This window comes from Mastomys coucha, unplaced genomic scaffold (assembly GCF_008632895.1).
Source record: "Mastomys coucha isolate ucsf_1 unplaced genomic scaffold, UCSF_Mcou_1 pScaffold21, whole genome shotgun sequence".
NCBI lineage: Eukaryota > Metazoa > Chordata > Mammalia > Rodentia > Muridae > Mastomys > Mastomys coucha.
In genome coordinates, this window is record NW_022196904.1 from 115,022,983 (window position 1) to 115,039,949 (window position 16,967).

General features: G+C 47.1%; 1 protein-coding gene across 3 annotated transcripts in view; it reads right to left on the reverse strand.

Annotated features, from left to right (window-relative positions):
* The window catches only part of Gsg1l (GSG1 like), a 200,885-nt gene that overhangs the window by 129,497 nt on the left and 54,421 nt on the right, over positions 1-16,967 (reverse strand). For 2 of the 3 annotated variants that reach the window (XM_031388231.1, XM_031388232.1), the window contains exon 2: positions 8,866-8,913. In XM_031388231.1, the coding sequence (XP_031244091.1) occupies positions 8,866-8,913 (48 nt within the window). Of the gene's footprint in view, positions 1-8,865; positions 8,914-9,335; positions 9,348-16,967 lie in introns of those variants that run through there. The other variant, XM_031388233.1, reaches the window with a different exon arrangement.

Consider the following 16,967-nt stretch of genomic DNA (forward strand, 5'->3'; position numbering starts at 1 on the left):
AAAGAAAGAAAGAAAAAAAAAAGGAAAGTGATCCATACCGAACACAGATTGGCTTTTTCTTATTGCCTTAACAAGGCAGACCAGCAGCTATTTCTGCATCATTTACATAGTATTTGCATCTCATTTGCATTACGCCTGGTAGTATAGGCTATCTGCAACATACTTCCTATGTACTGCACAGGCACTATGGGAGAGTACATAGTATCAAGCACATGGTAGATGTTGGACACAAATATAATATCTTTTATATAAGAGATGTAACAGGTGCAGATCTGGGGAGGAAGTGAGGTCATGGGAGGCGTGACCGGGAGGAGGCTTTGGGAGCATGGTCCACCCTTCCCTCTGTGTATGCTCTGTCACTTAACCCTGACAGAAGTGTTGCCTGCAAAGGCTCAAAACGGCAGGGCCAAGAATCCGGGAATGGAGCCTTCCACCGTAAAAATCTGATATAAGCCCCGCCTCTTTGTAGGTTATGTCAAGTATTTGTTACAGTGTCCGTGAACTAACACACAGGATAAGATCGAGTTACAAATGTCAGTACATCCCAAGCTCAGCGATGAGCAGCAGGGTAGACGTGCAGGCGAAAGTTCTCTTAACAGAAGCTATGGATCCTGGCCCCCTCACACAAACGTGCAGGACGCCAGGACGCGCACTACCCAATCCAGTGCACCCTCACACAAACGTGCAGGACATGCGCCGCCCAATCCGTGCCAAGTCTGTGGACCCTAGAGCCACACGGGCGATTTCTCAGCAGAGTGTTCTGAGCCCACAGAGCCACTTAGAAATTTAAATCACCACTGTTTATGCTCAACAGGCTTCTCAGCACAGAGAAAGTATTTCCAATTATAGAACATGAAAGCCGGTCACTGGTCAGGGTTAATACAACGCTGTGCGAGAGAATGAGCAGGCAAAGCTACCCAGATCCCTAATTACCTGGAAAGGTAATCCTGTGTAATTGGAATTGGAGCAGCTAAAGTGATCATTAGATGTTGTGATCTGAGAGCCGTCTTCCCCCAGGCTGAGGGGCTTCACATGAGTCCATAATTAGAGATGCTGAACTCCAAGAAAGGAAGGCGGGATCAGAGAGAGCTAGGGATGTGGGGGTGGGGCTGGTGGCCCCGAGGCTCAGCAGCTGGAAGGGAAAGGTGGCAGAGTGCACAGGACACTGATCCAAAGTCCTCAGCAATAGGGGGTGAGACAGCATTGACCAGAGACTGGTGTGTGACCTTGAACGAGCCCTTATGCCTCTCTGAGTCTCTGTTCCATTGTTCAGCTCTTCACCGCTGTCCCCAACACAGTCTGCGTTCACAGGCCATTGATCCCACAGAGCTATTTTTCCTACTGCCCTGAGGTCAGACAAGAAACCACTTCTAGACCCTTCCTGCATTAGCCACCCCTCCCCCCCCACACACTCCTGAAGGCCTCCGCCCACAGACTGTGGTTCTGAGACTTTGTTCCCTCTAGCTCAGTGGTTCTCAACCTTCCTAATGCAACCTTCCTAAAATATAGGTCCTTATGCTGTGGTGACTCCCAACCATACAGTTATTTTTGTTGCTGCTTCATAACTATAATTTTGCTACTGTGATGTAAATACCCGGTATTCAGATGGTCTTAGGTGACCCCTGTCAAAGGGTTGTTTGACCCTCCCCCTGCCCCCGAAAGATGCCATGACCCACGAGTTGAAAACTGCTGCTCCTGAGGGTGGGCTGCTAGAAACAGGGCTGGGGAATTTTCCTCAATGCCCAGCTCCGGCTCCGGCCACACACAGAGGGGCAATTTCAGGGCCAGGTTAGGTGACACAGGATGGGACAGCCTGCTCCTGAGCAAGGCAACAGTGTGTCTACCTTAGTGGGTGAACTAGTACCAGGTTAGCTAGCTCTGTGGTGTGTTTGCTTTTGTTTTGGTTTGATTTGGGTTTTGTTTTTTGTTTTTTGTTTTTGTTTTTTGTTTTTTGTTTTTTGTTTTTTGTTTTTTGTTTTTTTTTGAGACAGGATTTCTCTGTGTATCCCTGGCTGGCCTGGAACTCACTCTGTAAACCATTCTGGCCTTGAACTCAGAAATCCACCTGCCTCTGCCTCCCAAGTGCTGGGATTAAAGATGTGCGCCACCACCGCCCGGCTCTGTATTTGTTTTTTTTTGTTGTTGTTGTTTTGTTTTTTGGGGTTTTTTTTTTTTTTTTGGTGTTTTTCGAGACAGGGTTTCTCTGTGTAGCCCTGGCTGTCCTGGAACGCCAGACAAGATGTTACTATGGAGCCCTGGCTGACCTGGAACTTACTATGGAGCCCAGGTGGCAGTACTGAGGACTGCTGGGCAGTGGTGGCCCCAGGGTGATGCTAATAGCAGTTTGGGCCCCTATAGAGTTGGCTCCACCCTCTCCCAAGTACATTCTCATCTCCACACATCCCTGTTTCTACAACCTAGTCACTAAACTGCACTAAATGAAGTGCGCAGAACTGCACACTGTATGATTGGGGCAGAGCAGTTGAGAAGCTGAGAAACAGGAGGAGCGTGGCTGAGAACCGACTCAGCCAAAACCTGGATCAGCTCAGATCTGTTTCATGGCCCTGAGATGTGAAAACAGCGGCTTAAGACATTGTTTCCCACAGATTTCTACCTGGTGCCTTTCAACACTCCTGGCTGGTTAGCTGTAGCAAAGATGGAGACAGATTAAAGTCGCCCAGCCACGAAGGCTGGAGCAGACAACTCCTGCAGAGGTTAGATCCAGGCCCTGAACTAAAGGTAACTCCCAGCATCTCTGCCTAAGGCCCCTTCCCCCTTTCCCTTTCTCATTCGACAAACCTTTACTAAACCCTTGCTGGGTCGATACATTTTGCACTCTAGAGCAATAGAGGACAAGACATCGCCTGTTCTCAGGGAGTGTCAGCCTGGTACAGGAGACAATGCAGCGTGATTGGTGCTCAAAGGAAACATCGCTGTAGACAGGCATCTTGGGGAGGTTCAGGGATGGCTTTTCAAAATGGGCCATGTCTATGAAGGGTTTGAAGTATGAACAGAAATTTCTAAGGCATGAGAAGACGCTGGAGGATTAGGGAAACGGGTGTCAGTAGAGAGGTGGGGCTGCAGCCATTGGGATGGAAATTAGAGAGCCAGATTTCCAGCGCTGCCTGCCGGGGGCTCTCTCTCACCTGAGCACTCCTGTGTGTCAGACTTCTGCCTCACAACCCATGTTGCTGCAAGCAGTTGTCAGATGTTTATGCTCACCAGTCTCTTCTAGAGTATTCTGTGACTGCAGAATGGACTTTAAGCTGTGCAGCCTGAAATACAGGCTGAGAGGACACTGTGAAATCGAGAAGTGAGGTTCAATATCCTCTAGAGGCAAGAGGTGGAGGTGTGGTGCTTGTCATGCAATTGGACCTGGAAAAGGAAAAGTTGCAGAAGGCTAGCTCCCAGGCCTGGAGGATGAGCAGGGTAGATGTTCCTGTGGAGGACCGGCTGTGTGTGCAGATCGGAGGACTCCCCAGCTCCCCAGTGGCCAATAGCAGCTAGAGGCAGATTCTAGAACACAGGAGAAGTAGCAGGGCAAAGGAAGCCATCACTCTTGGTTCATTAATTGCTCTTAAATAAGAGGCACACCTGTCGTCCCAGTATTCTAGAGGCTGAGGGTCATAAATCAAGGCTAGCCTGGGCTACTTAGTGAGACTCTGTTTAAAAAATAACAAATAAACAAAGTATTTAAAACTTTATCTATTTAACGGGCAGTGGTGACAGGCACCTTTAATCCCAGCACTGGGGACACAGAGGCAGGCGGATCTCTGTGAGTTTAAGGCCAACTTAATCTACAGAGTGAGTTTCAGGACAGCCAAGGCTACCCAGAGAAACCTTGTCTCCAAAACAACAAAAACAAACATACAAAACCATATATTTAAGGAAAACATACAGGATAAGAAAAATACAGAAGTTAAAACTAAAATAAGCCAAAGAACTTGGAAAAAAAAACCAGAAACATTAAAGAGTACAGCACGGGATTGTCCAAAGGCCACTTCTAAAAGAGAGGAGACCTCATGCCCATACAAGAAAAACAAGAGCTTGGGAACAGGACTTAGACAACAAGCCACTCAGCCAAGCAATTAGGCTAGTTTGATAGAGAAATGTTTTCAGTCAATCACACCCTCCCTTTTGAGAAGCTCTTAAAGGTGTTTTCCCAGTGAGGAAGTCAACAGAAAGACAATGACCTTGAGATCCAAGAAACTGAGAACAAACAAGAAGGAAAGAACAAATTCCAAGATAATGTTCACAGTAACAGCCTTAAAAAATAGCTGTTATAGGTGGTGGCGCTCACCTTTAATCCCACCACTCAGGGGGCAGAGGCAGGCAGATTGAGGTCAACCTGGGCTACAGGGTGAGTCCTAGGACACCCAGGTCTACACAGAAACCCATATTGGAGGGGGGGGGAAGAAAGAGAGAGAGAAAGAGAGACAGAGAGAGAGAAAGAGAGAGAGGAAGAAGAAGACAAAAAGGAGGAGGAAGAGGAGGAAGAGGAGGAGGAGGAGGAGGAGGAAGAAGAGGAAGGGAGGGAGGGAGGGAGGGAGGGAGGGAGAGAGGGAGGGAGGGCTGAAGAAATGGGGGCAGGGCAGGACTGAGAATGCCCCCATGTCACATCTTGGCCGACAGCTTGGCATCCATCCTTGTTAGCTCCATCGTCATGACTGCTGAGTTTGGGGTATCACATGGCCTTTTCTGGTTCTCAGGAGAGAGATTCTCCCAATGTTTTACAGCAGAGTGGATTTTTTTCATTCTTACTTCAGAGCCCTCTGCCTTGTCAGTAGCTGTTTGCTTAGCTCCTTCCCTGGGGACAGTATTCTAGGCCAGGCCCCCCTGCACTTCCTGTGCCCGCCCAGGTTGCCCTGTATAAGGAAGTGCTTAAGACACATCTGTCAGAAAAGTTTGTGTGAATGTAACAGACATGCAAGAGACCCACTGGTGAGTGGTGAGGGAGTGGATAGTTGCCCCCCACCAAATATCAGGTCACCTCAGGGGAAACCGAGGTCCTGACAATAATCAGGGGAGAAGTTAACAAACAAACAAACAAGTCTCACATATTCACAACCTGGTCAAAGTCATGTTGGCATCATCAACCACTGCCATCTTGTATCTGTGGCCACACCCAAGTTGGGGGAGTCTGTTGTCAACCTGCTGCATTCCAGCTTCCGTGTGGGCGGCATACTTTTTGCCCCACTAATGTTGGCCTTGGCCCTGCATCTTGCTTTTACCAATAAGAAGTCGTTGGGCCTGACACAGCAATGGCCTCATGAATGCCCATGTAGTGAGCCCTTCTTCCCTGCACTTCTGACACTGCTGACAGAGGATCCTCGACCTGGCCCTAAATGCATCCATGAGCAGCATCCTTGCATCCAGTCTGCATCCTTGGAATCAAGTCAGCCTAGATCACAGAATTCCCAACCGGCCCCCTAGACACACGAGCTACCGAGTGGCAGATCAGCTTGTTACCCAGCATTGCTATAGATATTGGTGACAGCTACACTGGCTTTCAAGTAAGATGTGGCCCACAGGAAGGTTAAGCAAGGGGATCCTGTTATGTGATTTGTGTTTCAAAAAGAAAAAACCATTCTAAATTAGGTGTGAGCCCAGGATACAGGTGTTTGAGATAAGAGGATGATGAGTTTGATGTTAGCCAGGATTATAACAAGATGATACATTACCCAACACACATACATGCATACACACACACACAAACACACACTCTCTCACACACACACATGTGCACACATACACATTTTTCTCTCTCTCTCTCTCACACACACACACATTTTCTCTCTCACACACACACACTTGTGCACACATACACATTTTCTCTCTCACACACATACACACACATGTGCACACATACACATTCTCTCTCTCTCTCTCTTACACACACACACACACACACACACACACACACATGCTGGGGAGATAGCTCAACAGTTAAGAGCACTGACTTCTCTTCCAGAGGGCTCAGGTTTGGTTCCCAGCACCCACATGGAGGCTCATAATTGTCCAATCTCAGGGGATCCCATGCCCTCTTCTGGCCTCCTCAGGCACCAAGGTCACATATGGTGTACAGACATATGGTATACACGCAAGCAAAATACCCATACACATAAAATAAATAAATAATTAAATAATTAAAAAGACATTCTGACACTAGGATATGGCTCACTGGTGAGTACCTGCCCGACATGTTTGAGGCTTTGGGTCACCCCACCACAATTAATAAGGAGTAAGATTATAGTGGCCACCAAGAGGCTCAGTAGCTGATAATTTGTCACAGAAACATAAAAATGTCTAGATTAAGGCAAGGAGTGCTGGCCTGAACCCACTCAGAAGCCATGGAGCAGGGCCCAGGCTCCCCACAACCCCTTAGATCTACCTTGTCAGCAGAGGAACCAGACATCTGAGAACCAAGTTCAGTAGAGACATGAAGATCTGGAGTTCAAAGCCAGCCTGGCCTACATGAGACCCTGTCTCAAGAAACAAAGAAGCCAGCAAGGTGACTCAGGGGTTGCCACCAGCCCCGATGATGTGAGTTCAACCCCCATGACACACAAGGTGGAAGAGAGAATTTCCTCCCACACATTGCCCTCTGACCTCCAGACACGCATGCAAACACACACGACATGCAAACACACATGACATACAAAGGTAAGCATTTTTTAAAAGAAAAGAAAAAACAAGGAAAGAGCTGGGTTCTAATCTCACCTCCTAACTATGTGACTATACTATGCCTATTTCCTCACCCATGAGAGAGGTCATGTGACTCAGTGTGTACCGAACAGAGCCTAGAGAATAGTGCAGTGAGGCCCATTTGTGTGTGTGTGTGTGTGTGTGTGTCTGTGTGTGTGTATATGTTTGTGTATGTATGTGTGTGTGTATGTTTGTGTGTGTGTGTTTGTGTGTGTGTATGTATGTGTGTGTATGTATGTTTGTGTGTGTGTGTCTATGTGTGTGTATGTTTGTGTATGTGTGTATGTTTGTGTGTGTATGTTTGTGTGTGTGTATGTTTGTGTGTGTGTGTATATTTGTGTGTGTATGTATGTGTGTATGTATGTTCGTGTGTGTGTATGTTTGTGTGTGTATGTATGTTTGTGTATGTGTGTGTATGTGTGTGTGTATGTGTGTGTGTATGCTTGTGTGTGTATTTGTTTGTGTGTGTATGTATGTGTGTGTTTGTGTGTGTATGTATGTGTGTGTATGTTTGTGTGTGTGTATATGTTTGTATATGTGTGTGTATGTATGTGTGTGTGTATGTTTGTGTGTGTATGTATGTGTGTGTGTATGTGTGTGTCTATGTGTATATGTTTGTGTATGTGTGTGTATGTATGTGTGTGTATGTTTGTGTGTGTGTGTGTGTGTGTGTGTGTGTGTGTGTGTGTGTGATGAAGGAAGGGGATGTTCTGTTTCACTAGCAGACCAGAAGGACCCCAGGAAGAAGGAAGCTGGTGTAACCACCAGAATCCAGAAGAGTATGCTGTGGTAAGAACACATGGGGGCAGAAATGCTAAATGCACACACACACACACACACACACACACCCGGGATCGAATGGCTTATTCTTCTCTTTGCCTTGGGCTCCTCTTTCATGTGAAGAATCAAGTTCAGAGGGAAGATGGGGATTAGTTAACTGGACCTAAAAACACCTAGGGCCTCAGCAGGCAGCTAGGAAAGCCACGAAGCTGTCACAAAGCAACACAGCCACACGGAGTTAAAGCCAGAGACTTTGAGAAGCAAGAGGGACCGAAAAGCCTTCTATCACTAGGTAACAAAGCCCAACACACAGTCTCCTCATAAACATTTTGATATATGCCATCAGATGGTCCTCAGAGCGGCCACCAAGCCCTACAAGTCAAACTGCACCACCAGTAAAATAGATGGCATTCACTCTTGGGGGCGCTCAGTCCCCATAAAGAAAGCAAAAGAGGCTTTGGCCTTCTAGAAGAGAAAGCCAACACGCCCACACCGTACATAGACACATGGTACTTACAGGGGGCACCATGGGGACATACCATTGCAGGTGTGCACACCGTACATAGACACATGGTACTTACAGAGGGCACCACGGGGACATACCATTGCAGGTGTGCCCCAGAGCACAACCACAAGTACACATGGGTACCCTCGTGCCTACATGCTCATACTGAATGTACTTGCAGAAGTCACCCATCATGCTAAGGAAGCATGCACATGGAGTCCTGCTCAGGCAAGCCCACACTGGATTCAGGGTCCTGTCTTAAAAGCCCAGCTCTACCTGCCCATTGCTCTGAAACTTTGGTGATAGAATCCCTCGGAGATGTTTTCCCATCATCAGTGGCAATGAGAGGGACAGGCCCCTCATCAGGTGGTCGATGGAGGTCTTGGCTGATGGAGGTGTTGGCTGGACACCAACAATTAGTAACTAAGCCCCTGGTACCCACCATCCCCCTCTGTGAGAAATGCTGGCTTGCCGCAGCTATTCCTAGTAATCTCTGGTTGAAGACAGACAGATCCTGGAGGCTCAGCCAAGTGCCTCAGGATTGGTCATGGGCACAGAGAGGAAATGTCTCCAGGAAACCTGAAGAAGCAGAGGAAACAGTCTCTCCCTGAAGCTGGGCACTCGCTCAGCTGAAGGAATCGACTCCTTCCATCTCTATCTCCCCATGGTGGCTTGCGGGAATTTTTCAAGGTAATGACAGGTCTGTGGGGTAGGACCATGACCCAGCCAAGGTGCCCCTCCTCCACTGGCCTTCTCACTTCATCCTCTGCACCCAGAGACAGACAATGCTATGTGACAGGAAGTCTCATAGGTACAAGAGGGACAAACCACCAGGCCAGGGCAGGTCCCCAGGGAGGGCAGAGCTAACTACTTACCTTTCTCTGAAGCTGGGGCCAGGTCAATGAAGCTTCGACATTTCTCACCTTGGGAAAGAAAAAAAAAGGCTTCAGAATGAGAGGACACAACTTCCCAGTTTGCCTGTCCCCCTCGAAGAGTCCCAGAAGTAGCACTGCCCCCAACCTGACCCACAAGGCAGCTTTCTTAGCCGTGATTCCAAGCAGCCCTGTTGTGTGCCAGGAGCTTGGGAGGGAACCACCAGCTCCCATCCCTAGCCAAGTCAGAGGCCTGAGCTCCTCTGCCTTCTGTCTGGCATCTCCTTCTAACCTCCACGATGACCAGGTTGTGCGTCCTGTTCTCTTCTGTCCATTCTGTATGCTGATCACATGAAGCATGAATGCATGTGTGCACTCTCTCTCTCACACACACACCTTTGATAATATTTCATTAAAAAAAAAAAAGAGTGGGCCCAGGGAGGTTTCCACTGGCCTGTCCAGGCTCTCCATACCCTTCCTGCTGCAATCACTCTTGTCTGTCTGGAACCTCCATAGTTCTCAGACAATGTTCCCTGAAGCTCTTCTGGCTCCTGAGCTTCCTGGCAGCCACATGGCAATGACAAGCCCCGGAATGCAGTGGTGGCAAAGGGGACGAGGAAGTCAAGGCCTGATTACACTGGGTCTTGAACATCCTTCCAAAAACTTCTCTCTACCCTAGTTTGTGTCACTCCTGCCCAAGGTGCATCAGGCCACATACAGGAGGTTAGTCACCGTGGTAGTGGCTCAGGCAGGCTTGATTTTTACCCCTGTGCTCTGCACTGGGAGACGGGACCCTCAGCTCCCTTTACAGATGAAGACCGCAAGGCTCTGAGATGCTGAGCCACAAGCCTGGGTCAAACAGCCAAACAGTGCTGCTCAGATTATGATCAACAATATAAAGAGAGATGGGTTGACAAGCAAGAACATTCTGGAAGGGAGCGATAAGAAGAAAGGGCTGGCCTGGTGGCACAGCAACAAGCATGCATAAGGACCTGGGCTCAAGTTCAATGACACCGCCCCTCGAGAAAGAAAATTGAATTTTCTGTTAGATTTTGAGTAAATTGTTTTAAACTTTCTTTAATGACATATTTTCCCAAAAGCTGTAGGGAGGTAAGTGGGATGTTCAAACTCAGACCAGACCAGCAGCATACTGATTAGATCTCAGGTTCTTTGTCTTCATGACCTCCTTCCTATATAGAAAAGAAAGCTAATGTCAGAAATCATGTCACCCAGGTATAGTGACAGATGCCTATAAACTCAGCAGGAGACTGAGGTAGGAGCATCATGAGTCTGAAGACAGCCCAAACTGCATAGTGAGCCCTAACTAGGACGTACCCTCCTAGTTATATGTCCTAGTTAGGATTAATATTGCTATGATAAACACCATGGCCAAAAGCAACCTGGGAAGGAAAGGGTTTATCACATCTGCCCTTCCATATCATGCTCTACCATCAAAAGCTGTCAGAGCAGGGACTCCAGCAGGGCAGGAACCTGGAGGCAGGAGCTACTGCAGAAACCATGGAGGTGTGCTGCTAACTGGCTTGCTTCCCATGGCTTTCTCAGCCTGCTTATAGAACCCAAAACCATCAGCTCAGGCATGGCACCACTCACAATGAGCTGGGTGCTCCAACATTAAACACTGTAGTGGTTTAAATAAAAATGGCCCCCAAAGGCCCATAAGGAGTGGCACTATTAGGAAATGTGGCCTTGTTGGAGGGGGCGTGTCACTACTGGGAGGTGGGCTTTGAGTTTTCAGAAGCTCAAGCCAGGACTAGTGGCTAATTGTCCCTTCCTGCTGCCTGAGGATCCAGATATAGAACTCTCAGCTCCCTCTCCAGCACCATGTCTGCCTGTGTGCCACCATGCTTCCAGCCATGATGATAATGGACTGAACCTCTGAACTGTAAGCCAACCCCAGTTAAATGTTTTCCTTTATAAGAGTCATGTGGTCCTGGCATCTCTTCACATCAATAAAACCTTAATATAATCACTAATCAAGAAAACATAGGCTTATCTACAGCACAGTCTTATGGAGGCACTTTTTCGATTGAAGTTCCCTCCTCTCAGATGACTCTAGCTTGTATCCTGTGGACATAAAACTAGCTGGCACAGTGTCTGAAAATTTTGTATTTTACAACCTTATTGGTATAAAGATGAGTGTGTTAAGCATCAAGCACTTTACCCATTTCAGAGTTTAATCTTTTTTTCTGATTTTAAAAGAAATTAAAACATCTGCATGGGCCTATGAGAATGTGGTGGCCCTTGGCTCTCCCCTGGTTCTAAAGAGGACATGTTCCCAGCACCTGCTCTGATTCTAGTTCCAGGACATATTTAAGGATTACGCACCAGGGTTTTGCTGTCTCTTCCCTTTAAACAATGCTTGCTGAAGGTAAATTCACGTAGCCCAGGATTCACTGTTTTAAGGCAAGTTAACATTTTCCCATGTACCCCCAGTATTGTCACAAGTCTTGGAACAACCCCCACAGTCAAGTTTATACATTTTCATTGTCCCCAAAACCCTGTACCTATGAGAAGCCCACCCCCTTCCTCTACCCTTCCCAGTCCTAGGCTATGACGAGTCTATTTTCTGCCTCTGGTTGTGGCCTTCTATGACTAGCTTCTCTCTCTTAGTATCATGGCTCTAAGATGTCTGTGGTGTACAGTGTATTGGCACTTCATTGATTTTTTTTTTTTTTAGTATGAATAATCACAACTCTTTGTTTTGCTTTCTGCAGTTTCAGTGACATGTGGTCAACCACAGTCTCAAAGTAATAAATGGAAATTCTACAAATAAAAAAGTCAGACATTTTCGTCACCCTCCGTTCGCAGTAGCATGGTGAATGCTCATTCCCACGCTCATCCCATGTACCTCATCCCCTTGAGCAATGAACTCACAATGTCTACAGTGTCTCTTGTCCTCAGTAGCCTCTTTGTTATCTGATGAGCATCATGGTGTCTCAATGCTTGTATCTGGGTGACCTTTATGTTGCTCAATGAGGGTCCCACGTGTGAAATTAATGGTGAAGAGGATATGAAAGGACAGATAGCTCACGGACTGTGTGGCAGTGCTGCAGGGCCTGGAGGGAGGCTAGTCCACATGTGGCTTGCTCTATGGGAGGGTCCCAGCATCCACTGAGTCTTGGACCACATGCCCCGAAGATAAACCAGACTGTGCTGGTACTGCATTTCAGCAATCTATTCTCTGGTTTATGGGCATTTGGATGTGTGTCCCTTTTGAGGGCATTTGTCACTGTTCATGGACAAGTTTTTTTCCAGACAAGCTTTTGGTTCTCTGGGGCATTTCCTGGGAGTAAAATTGACCCTTAGAAGGGTCATGATCTCCTAAGCAGCTGGGCCATCCTTCCTCCCACCAACAATGGTAAGACCTATAGTTTCCCTACACTGGGATTGCTAACCCTTTTTCACTTTTTCACTTGGACTACTAAGAATATACCTAAACAGATATAAAGAAGAAGATTCTAGGTATAGAAAGATAGAGGCCCTTCCTCCTGCCGCCTCCCACGAGGACTGGCTATGATGGTCTTGGCCTGGGGCTCGAGTGGGAGATGCCCCTGACAGCTGTGGATGCCGCCCTCATCCCCTAAAGGTCCTGTCACCTCTTAGGAGTGCTGCCAGCTGGTGGCCAAGTCTTCCACCCATAGGTCTTTGAAGGATATTGATGCTCAGTTGGGCAATGACTGCATCTTCTACCCTTGACCACATTAAGCACTCCACTCCTCCATTCCTGGGTTTGCCTCAGCTGTGCCTGGATGAGGGCTAGGACGCCTCCTTTCCTGCTCAGCTTCTTGGCACACATTGTTCTGTGTGGGAAATGCTGTTACCTTAATGTATTTCACATAGGACAGCTTATAAGTTACATCTGTATTTGTTTACCTATAGAATTGGGATCTGTTCAATCAGCAAAATATAGCATAGGCCAGCAGAATTCTGTCATTTGTAAAATTTGGAATAAAAAAGTGAAAGTACATCTGTAAAAAGAAAGAAAGAAAGAAAGATAGATGACATACATATAGCTGATACATGGGTGACAGATCAATAGGTGATAGGTATAGATAGGTCATAGATAGATAGATAGATAGATAGATGGATGGATGGATGGATGGATGGATGGATGGATGGATGGATGGATGGGTAGATAGATAGATAGATAGATAGATAGATAGATAGATAGACAGACAGACAGACAGACAGACAGACAGACAGACAGACAGATAGATAGATAGAAGTAGGTGATGTAATAAAGTGCTCACACTATAATGAAGACCCACTTACTGCATTTTTCTTCGTCCTTCATGGTTTGGGATCATACCTAAGAAAGCTTGCCTAACCTGTCTCATGGAGATTCACCCCTTCAATCTCCAAATCTTATCCCATTAACACTGTGCTAGCACTGGCCACGTGTCTGTGTATGAAGGGGTCTGCTTTGGCATGCGGGTCCCCAGCTATTCCTGTACTCCTCCTGAAGATGGCTCCTCAACGCTGGGTCGTCTCTTTCACAGTCACGCATTGGTGTGAGTGCAGGCTTCACCTCACCCCTGCTTGTATGTAGCTGCTCTATATGACTGCCATTATGCCAGCTCCGAATTGTCTGTGTAGCTTTGTAGCATGTTTTAAAACTAGAAATTCTGAGTTTAGAACTTGTTTTGACCTTTCTAGGTTTCTGGTATTTTCATGTGAATTTTAGGGCCAACTTCTCGGTTTCTACAGAAAAGCAGGTTGGAGTTTTGTTCATGATTGGGTTGAACTCGGAGAGCACTTAGGGCAGAGGACCCAGCTCAGTATGATGCCCTCTGTCCTCCTTCCGTTACCACTGGCCACCTTCCTGTCTTCTTAGGTCAACCTGCATTTCTTTCAACATTCTGTAGTTTTACGGACTAGGCTTTGTGTTCTTTTGTTATGTCTCCTCTCACTTCACCAGCTCATAGTTATTAACAGAATCGCTCCCTTCGTCTCACATTTGGGTAATTGGTTGCTGGCATCTGTAAATATGATCACTTTTGGATGCAGATGCTAACTGCTGTCATCATGCTGAACTTATACACCAGTCTGATGGTTCTTGTACAAAATTTATTTACAAATTTATTGTACAAAATACAAGCTCACGTCATGTTCAAGAAGAGACTGTTGTGTTCTGTCTATACAATCCAGGTCTCCTTCATTTCTTTTTGTGACCATCTGCTCGGCTAAAACCTACAGTAAAATGTTGACTAGAAACAGTAGGAGTGGACACCCTTCTCCTGTCCCTGGTGTTGGGGGAGGGCTTGTCTCACTCCATTAAGTTTCTGTCAGCTTTGGGTTTTCATCCCTGTAGTTCGATGCTTTTGATTTTTGTCTGTAGTGGTTTAAATGAGATGCCCCCCCCCTTCCATGGTCTCGGGCATCTGAATCTTTGGTCTTTAATTGGTGGTACTATTTGGGTAGTGTACTCGCTAGTTTTTTTGTGAATTAAACACAAGTTAGAGTCGTTTGAGAGATGGGAACCACATGAAGAAAATGTCTCTGTAAGATCGGGCTATAGGCAAGTTAGTAGGGTATTTTCTTAATTAGTGATTGACATGGGAGAACCCAGTCAATTGTGGGTGGATCCATCCCTGGGCTAATGATTCTGGGGTCTATAAGGAAATGTGGTTGAGCAAGCCATGGAGATCAAGCCAGTAAGCAGCACCCTCCATGGCCTCCTGCCTCCAGGTTCCTGTCCTGTTTGAGTTCCTGTCCTGACCTCCCTCAGTGATGGACAGTGCTGTGGAAATGTAAACCAAATAAACCCTTTCCTCCTCAAGTTGTTTTTGGTCATGGTGTTTCATGACAGCAGTAGCACCCCTAATGAAGATAGGTGGGCTTAGGAGATATGCTCTTGCTGGAGGAAGTGTGGTCAACGGGACCGGGTCTTAAAAGCCTTGTGCCTGTTACCAGTTCACTCTCTGCTTTCTGCTTATGGTTTAAAGTGTGAGCTTCTGCTCCAGCTGCCACGCCTCCTTGACATCCTGGACTCTTTATCCCTGTGCAACTGCACACCCAAATAAGCTCTCTCTTCTACAAATTGCATTGCTCATGGTATTCTACCACAGAAACAGTGAGGTAACAAGTACCCTGCCTTTTCTCTGTTTGAGGCTGTCTCTTCCTGTTTGTGAAGTGGTTTTCTCACAAGAAGGCACTTGCATTCTTTTTCCCCCCTTAGCAACCTCCAAGAATCCCTACTTTAGTAACAAGCCGAGGCTCTGAACTTTCTGCAACTCACCCAAGACCACAGAGCCAGCAAGCAATGGAGTACAGCCCAGGACCACAGACTCCAATCTCCAGGCCCTGAAATACCCCCATGCTCTATTTTCATCGCTATGCCAGTTTTCTACGGGGTGCCAGCTGTTGCTGCTGCTGTGTCTTGCAGCTGGATCCTGTAAGGAATCCCCTGGGAACTTAGCTCTAAACAGGCAGGGAAACACACCTGGGGATAAATAAAGGGTGCTCACACTTTTATTTCTGTTTCGCAAAGCTAAAGAGATGTTTGAGCTGATGTGGTCAACCTCAGCCTGCATTGCCTAGGCAGGGTAAAGCTGACATTGAAGGAAAAGTCGTAGAGGCGACGTGAGGAAAACAGGACACTTCAACAACCGAAGGTCTAACAGCTAATATCTAAACAGGAGAGATGCTTCTCCTCCACCAATAGAGATTAATCACTAGACATTAATGGGAAGATGCTGCCCGGCGCCATATTGATTTGCTGCTTTTACAAGTGGCCCTTACGGCACTAGCATCAATGTGTCAGGTATTATTAAGTTGATACGTTTAATTAAAGGGTTATGATGCATATAAAACCAAAGACAAGTGCACTGACCCTTTCATCACGAACATACAGATGAGCCTAAGGCCAGACCCAAGCACTGTCAAATTGCTGCCACCTGATGGCAGTGTTCTTTCTTAGACCATGAACTGAAGAGGATAGGAAGGGTTCTTGAATCATTAGATTTAAGAGGTCTCCATTGAGGAAAGGGCCCCACACAGAGACTGATTTCACGGGTCTAGCCCCCTCAGATGATTCAAAGGGTGTCAATCACCCTCCAATTTGATCTTCTAAGACAGAAAAGGCAGCACCTGTCTCCAGGAAGGAAAATCCTAAAAGTCCCACAGTGTCCCCAGAGCTCCACAAGAGAGTGATATGGTCCTGCTTCAGTGGAAGATAACTGTGCTGGGGGGACAGGGAGCAAACGCCAGAGGATGTCATTTAAACCTCATAAGCAGCACCTAGAAGAGATGGCAGGGCGCCTGGGGAGTGCTCGCCTGGGAAGGACACCTAACTCTGCAGGAATCTGGTATTTCCACAGGAAAAAAGAATGTGAGGGCGTCCCCCAGACTGTGTGGAACTGGGGTGTGACTTGGAGTCTGAAAGGGGTCCTCAGCTGCGGCAGGTTGGCCTGCTTCTTTCTCCTACTGAGTGGACACTGTGTCTAAAGACATAGATGCAAGTTCTCTTGAATCCCAGAAGTGATGAGGCATGTTCACTCCCACACACTTAGAGGATGCCCTTCTTACCAGGACAGTGCACCCTCAGAGACTCCCAAGACTCCCAAGACTTAGCACATAGCCTGTACCAGTCACGCACTCAAGATGTCAGTGGCCCCAGTAACTGAAGAGAGCCTATGGGAATGGGTAGTTAGGCAATTTGTTGTCTGGTTGAGAGAGAATTGACATGCCTGCCATCTGGGTCACTGGGGCCTGGCAGGAAACAGATGGTGACATCCCAGGGGTGTACTGTGGCTATTTATAGAATTATGGACAGGGTGAAGACCTAGCAGCCAGGAGGTCCTCACTGCCCAGAGTCTGGGGGAAGAGAGTGGGGGCAAGTCTGCAAGTCTTATTTGTTTGTTTATTATCCTAGCTGTCCGTCCACAGAACACACTGGTCCACAGAACTTTAGAGGGTGACTCTGAAGACAGTACCTGAAACAACCTGGAGATTGCACATCTGACACCTGACCCCACACATAGTTCATCCACTCTCTCTCCCTCTCTCTTCCTCTCTCTCTCCCTCTCCCTCTCTTTCCCTCTCTCTCTCTCTTCCTCTCTCTCTCCCTCTCTCTCCCTCTCTCT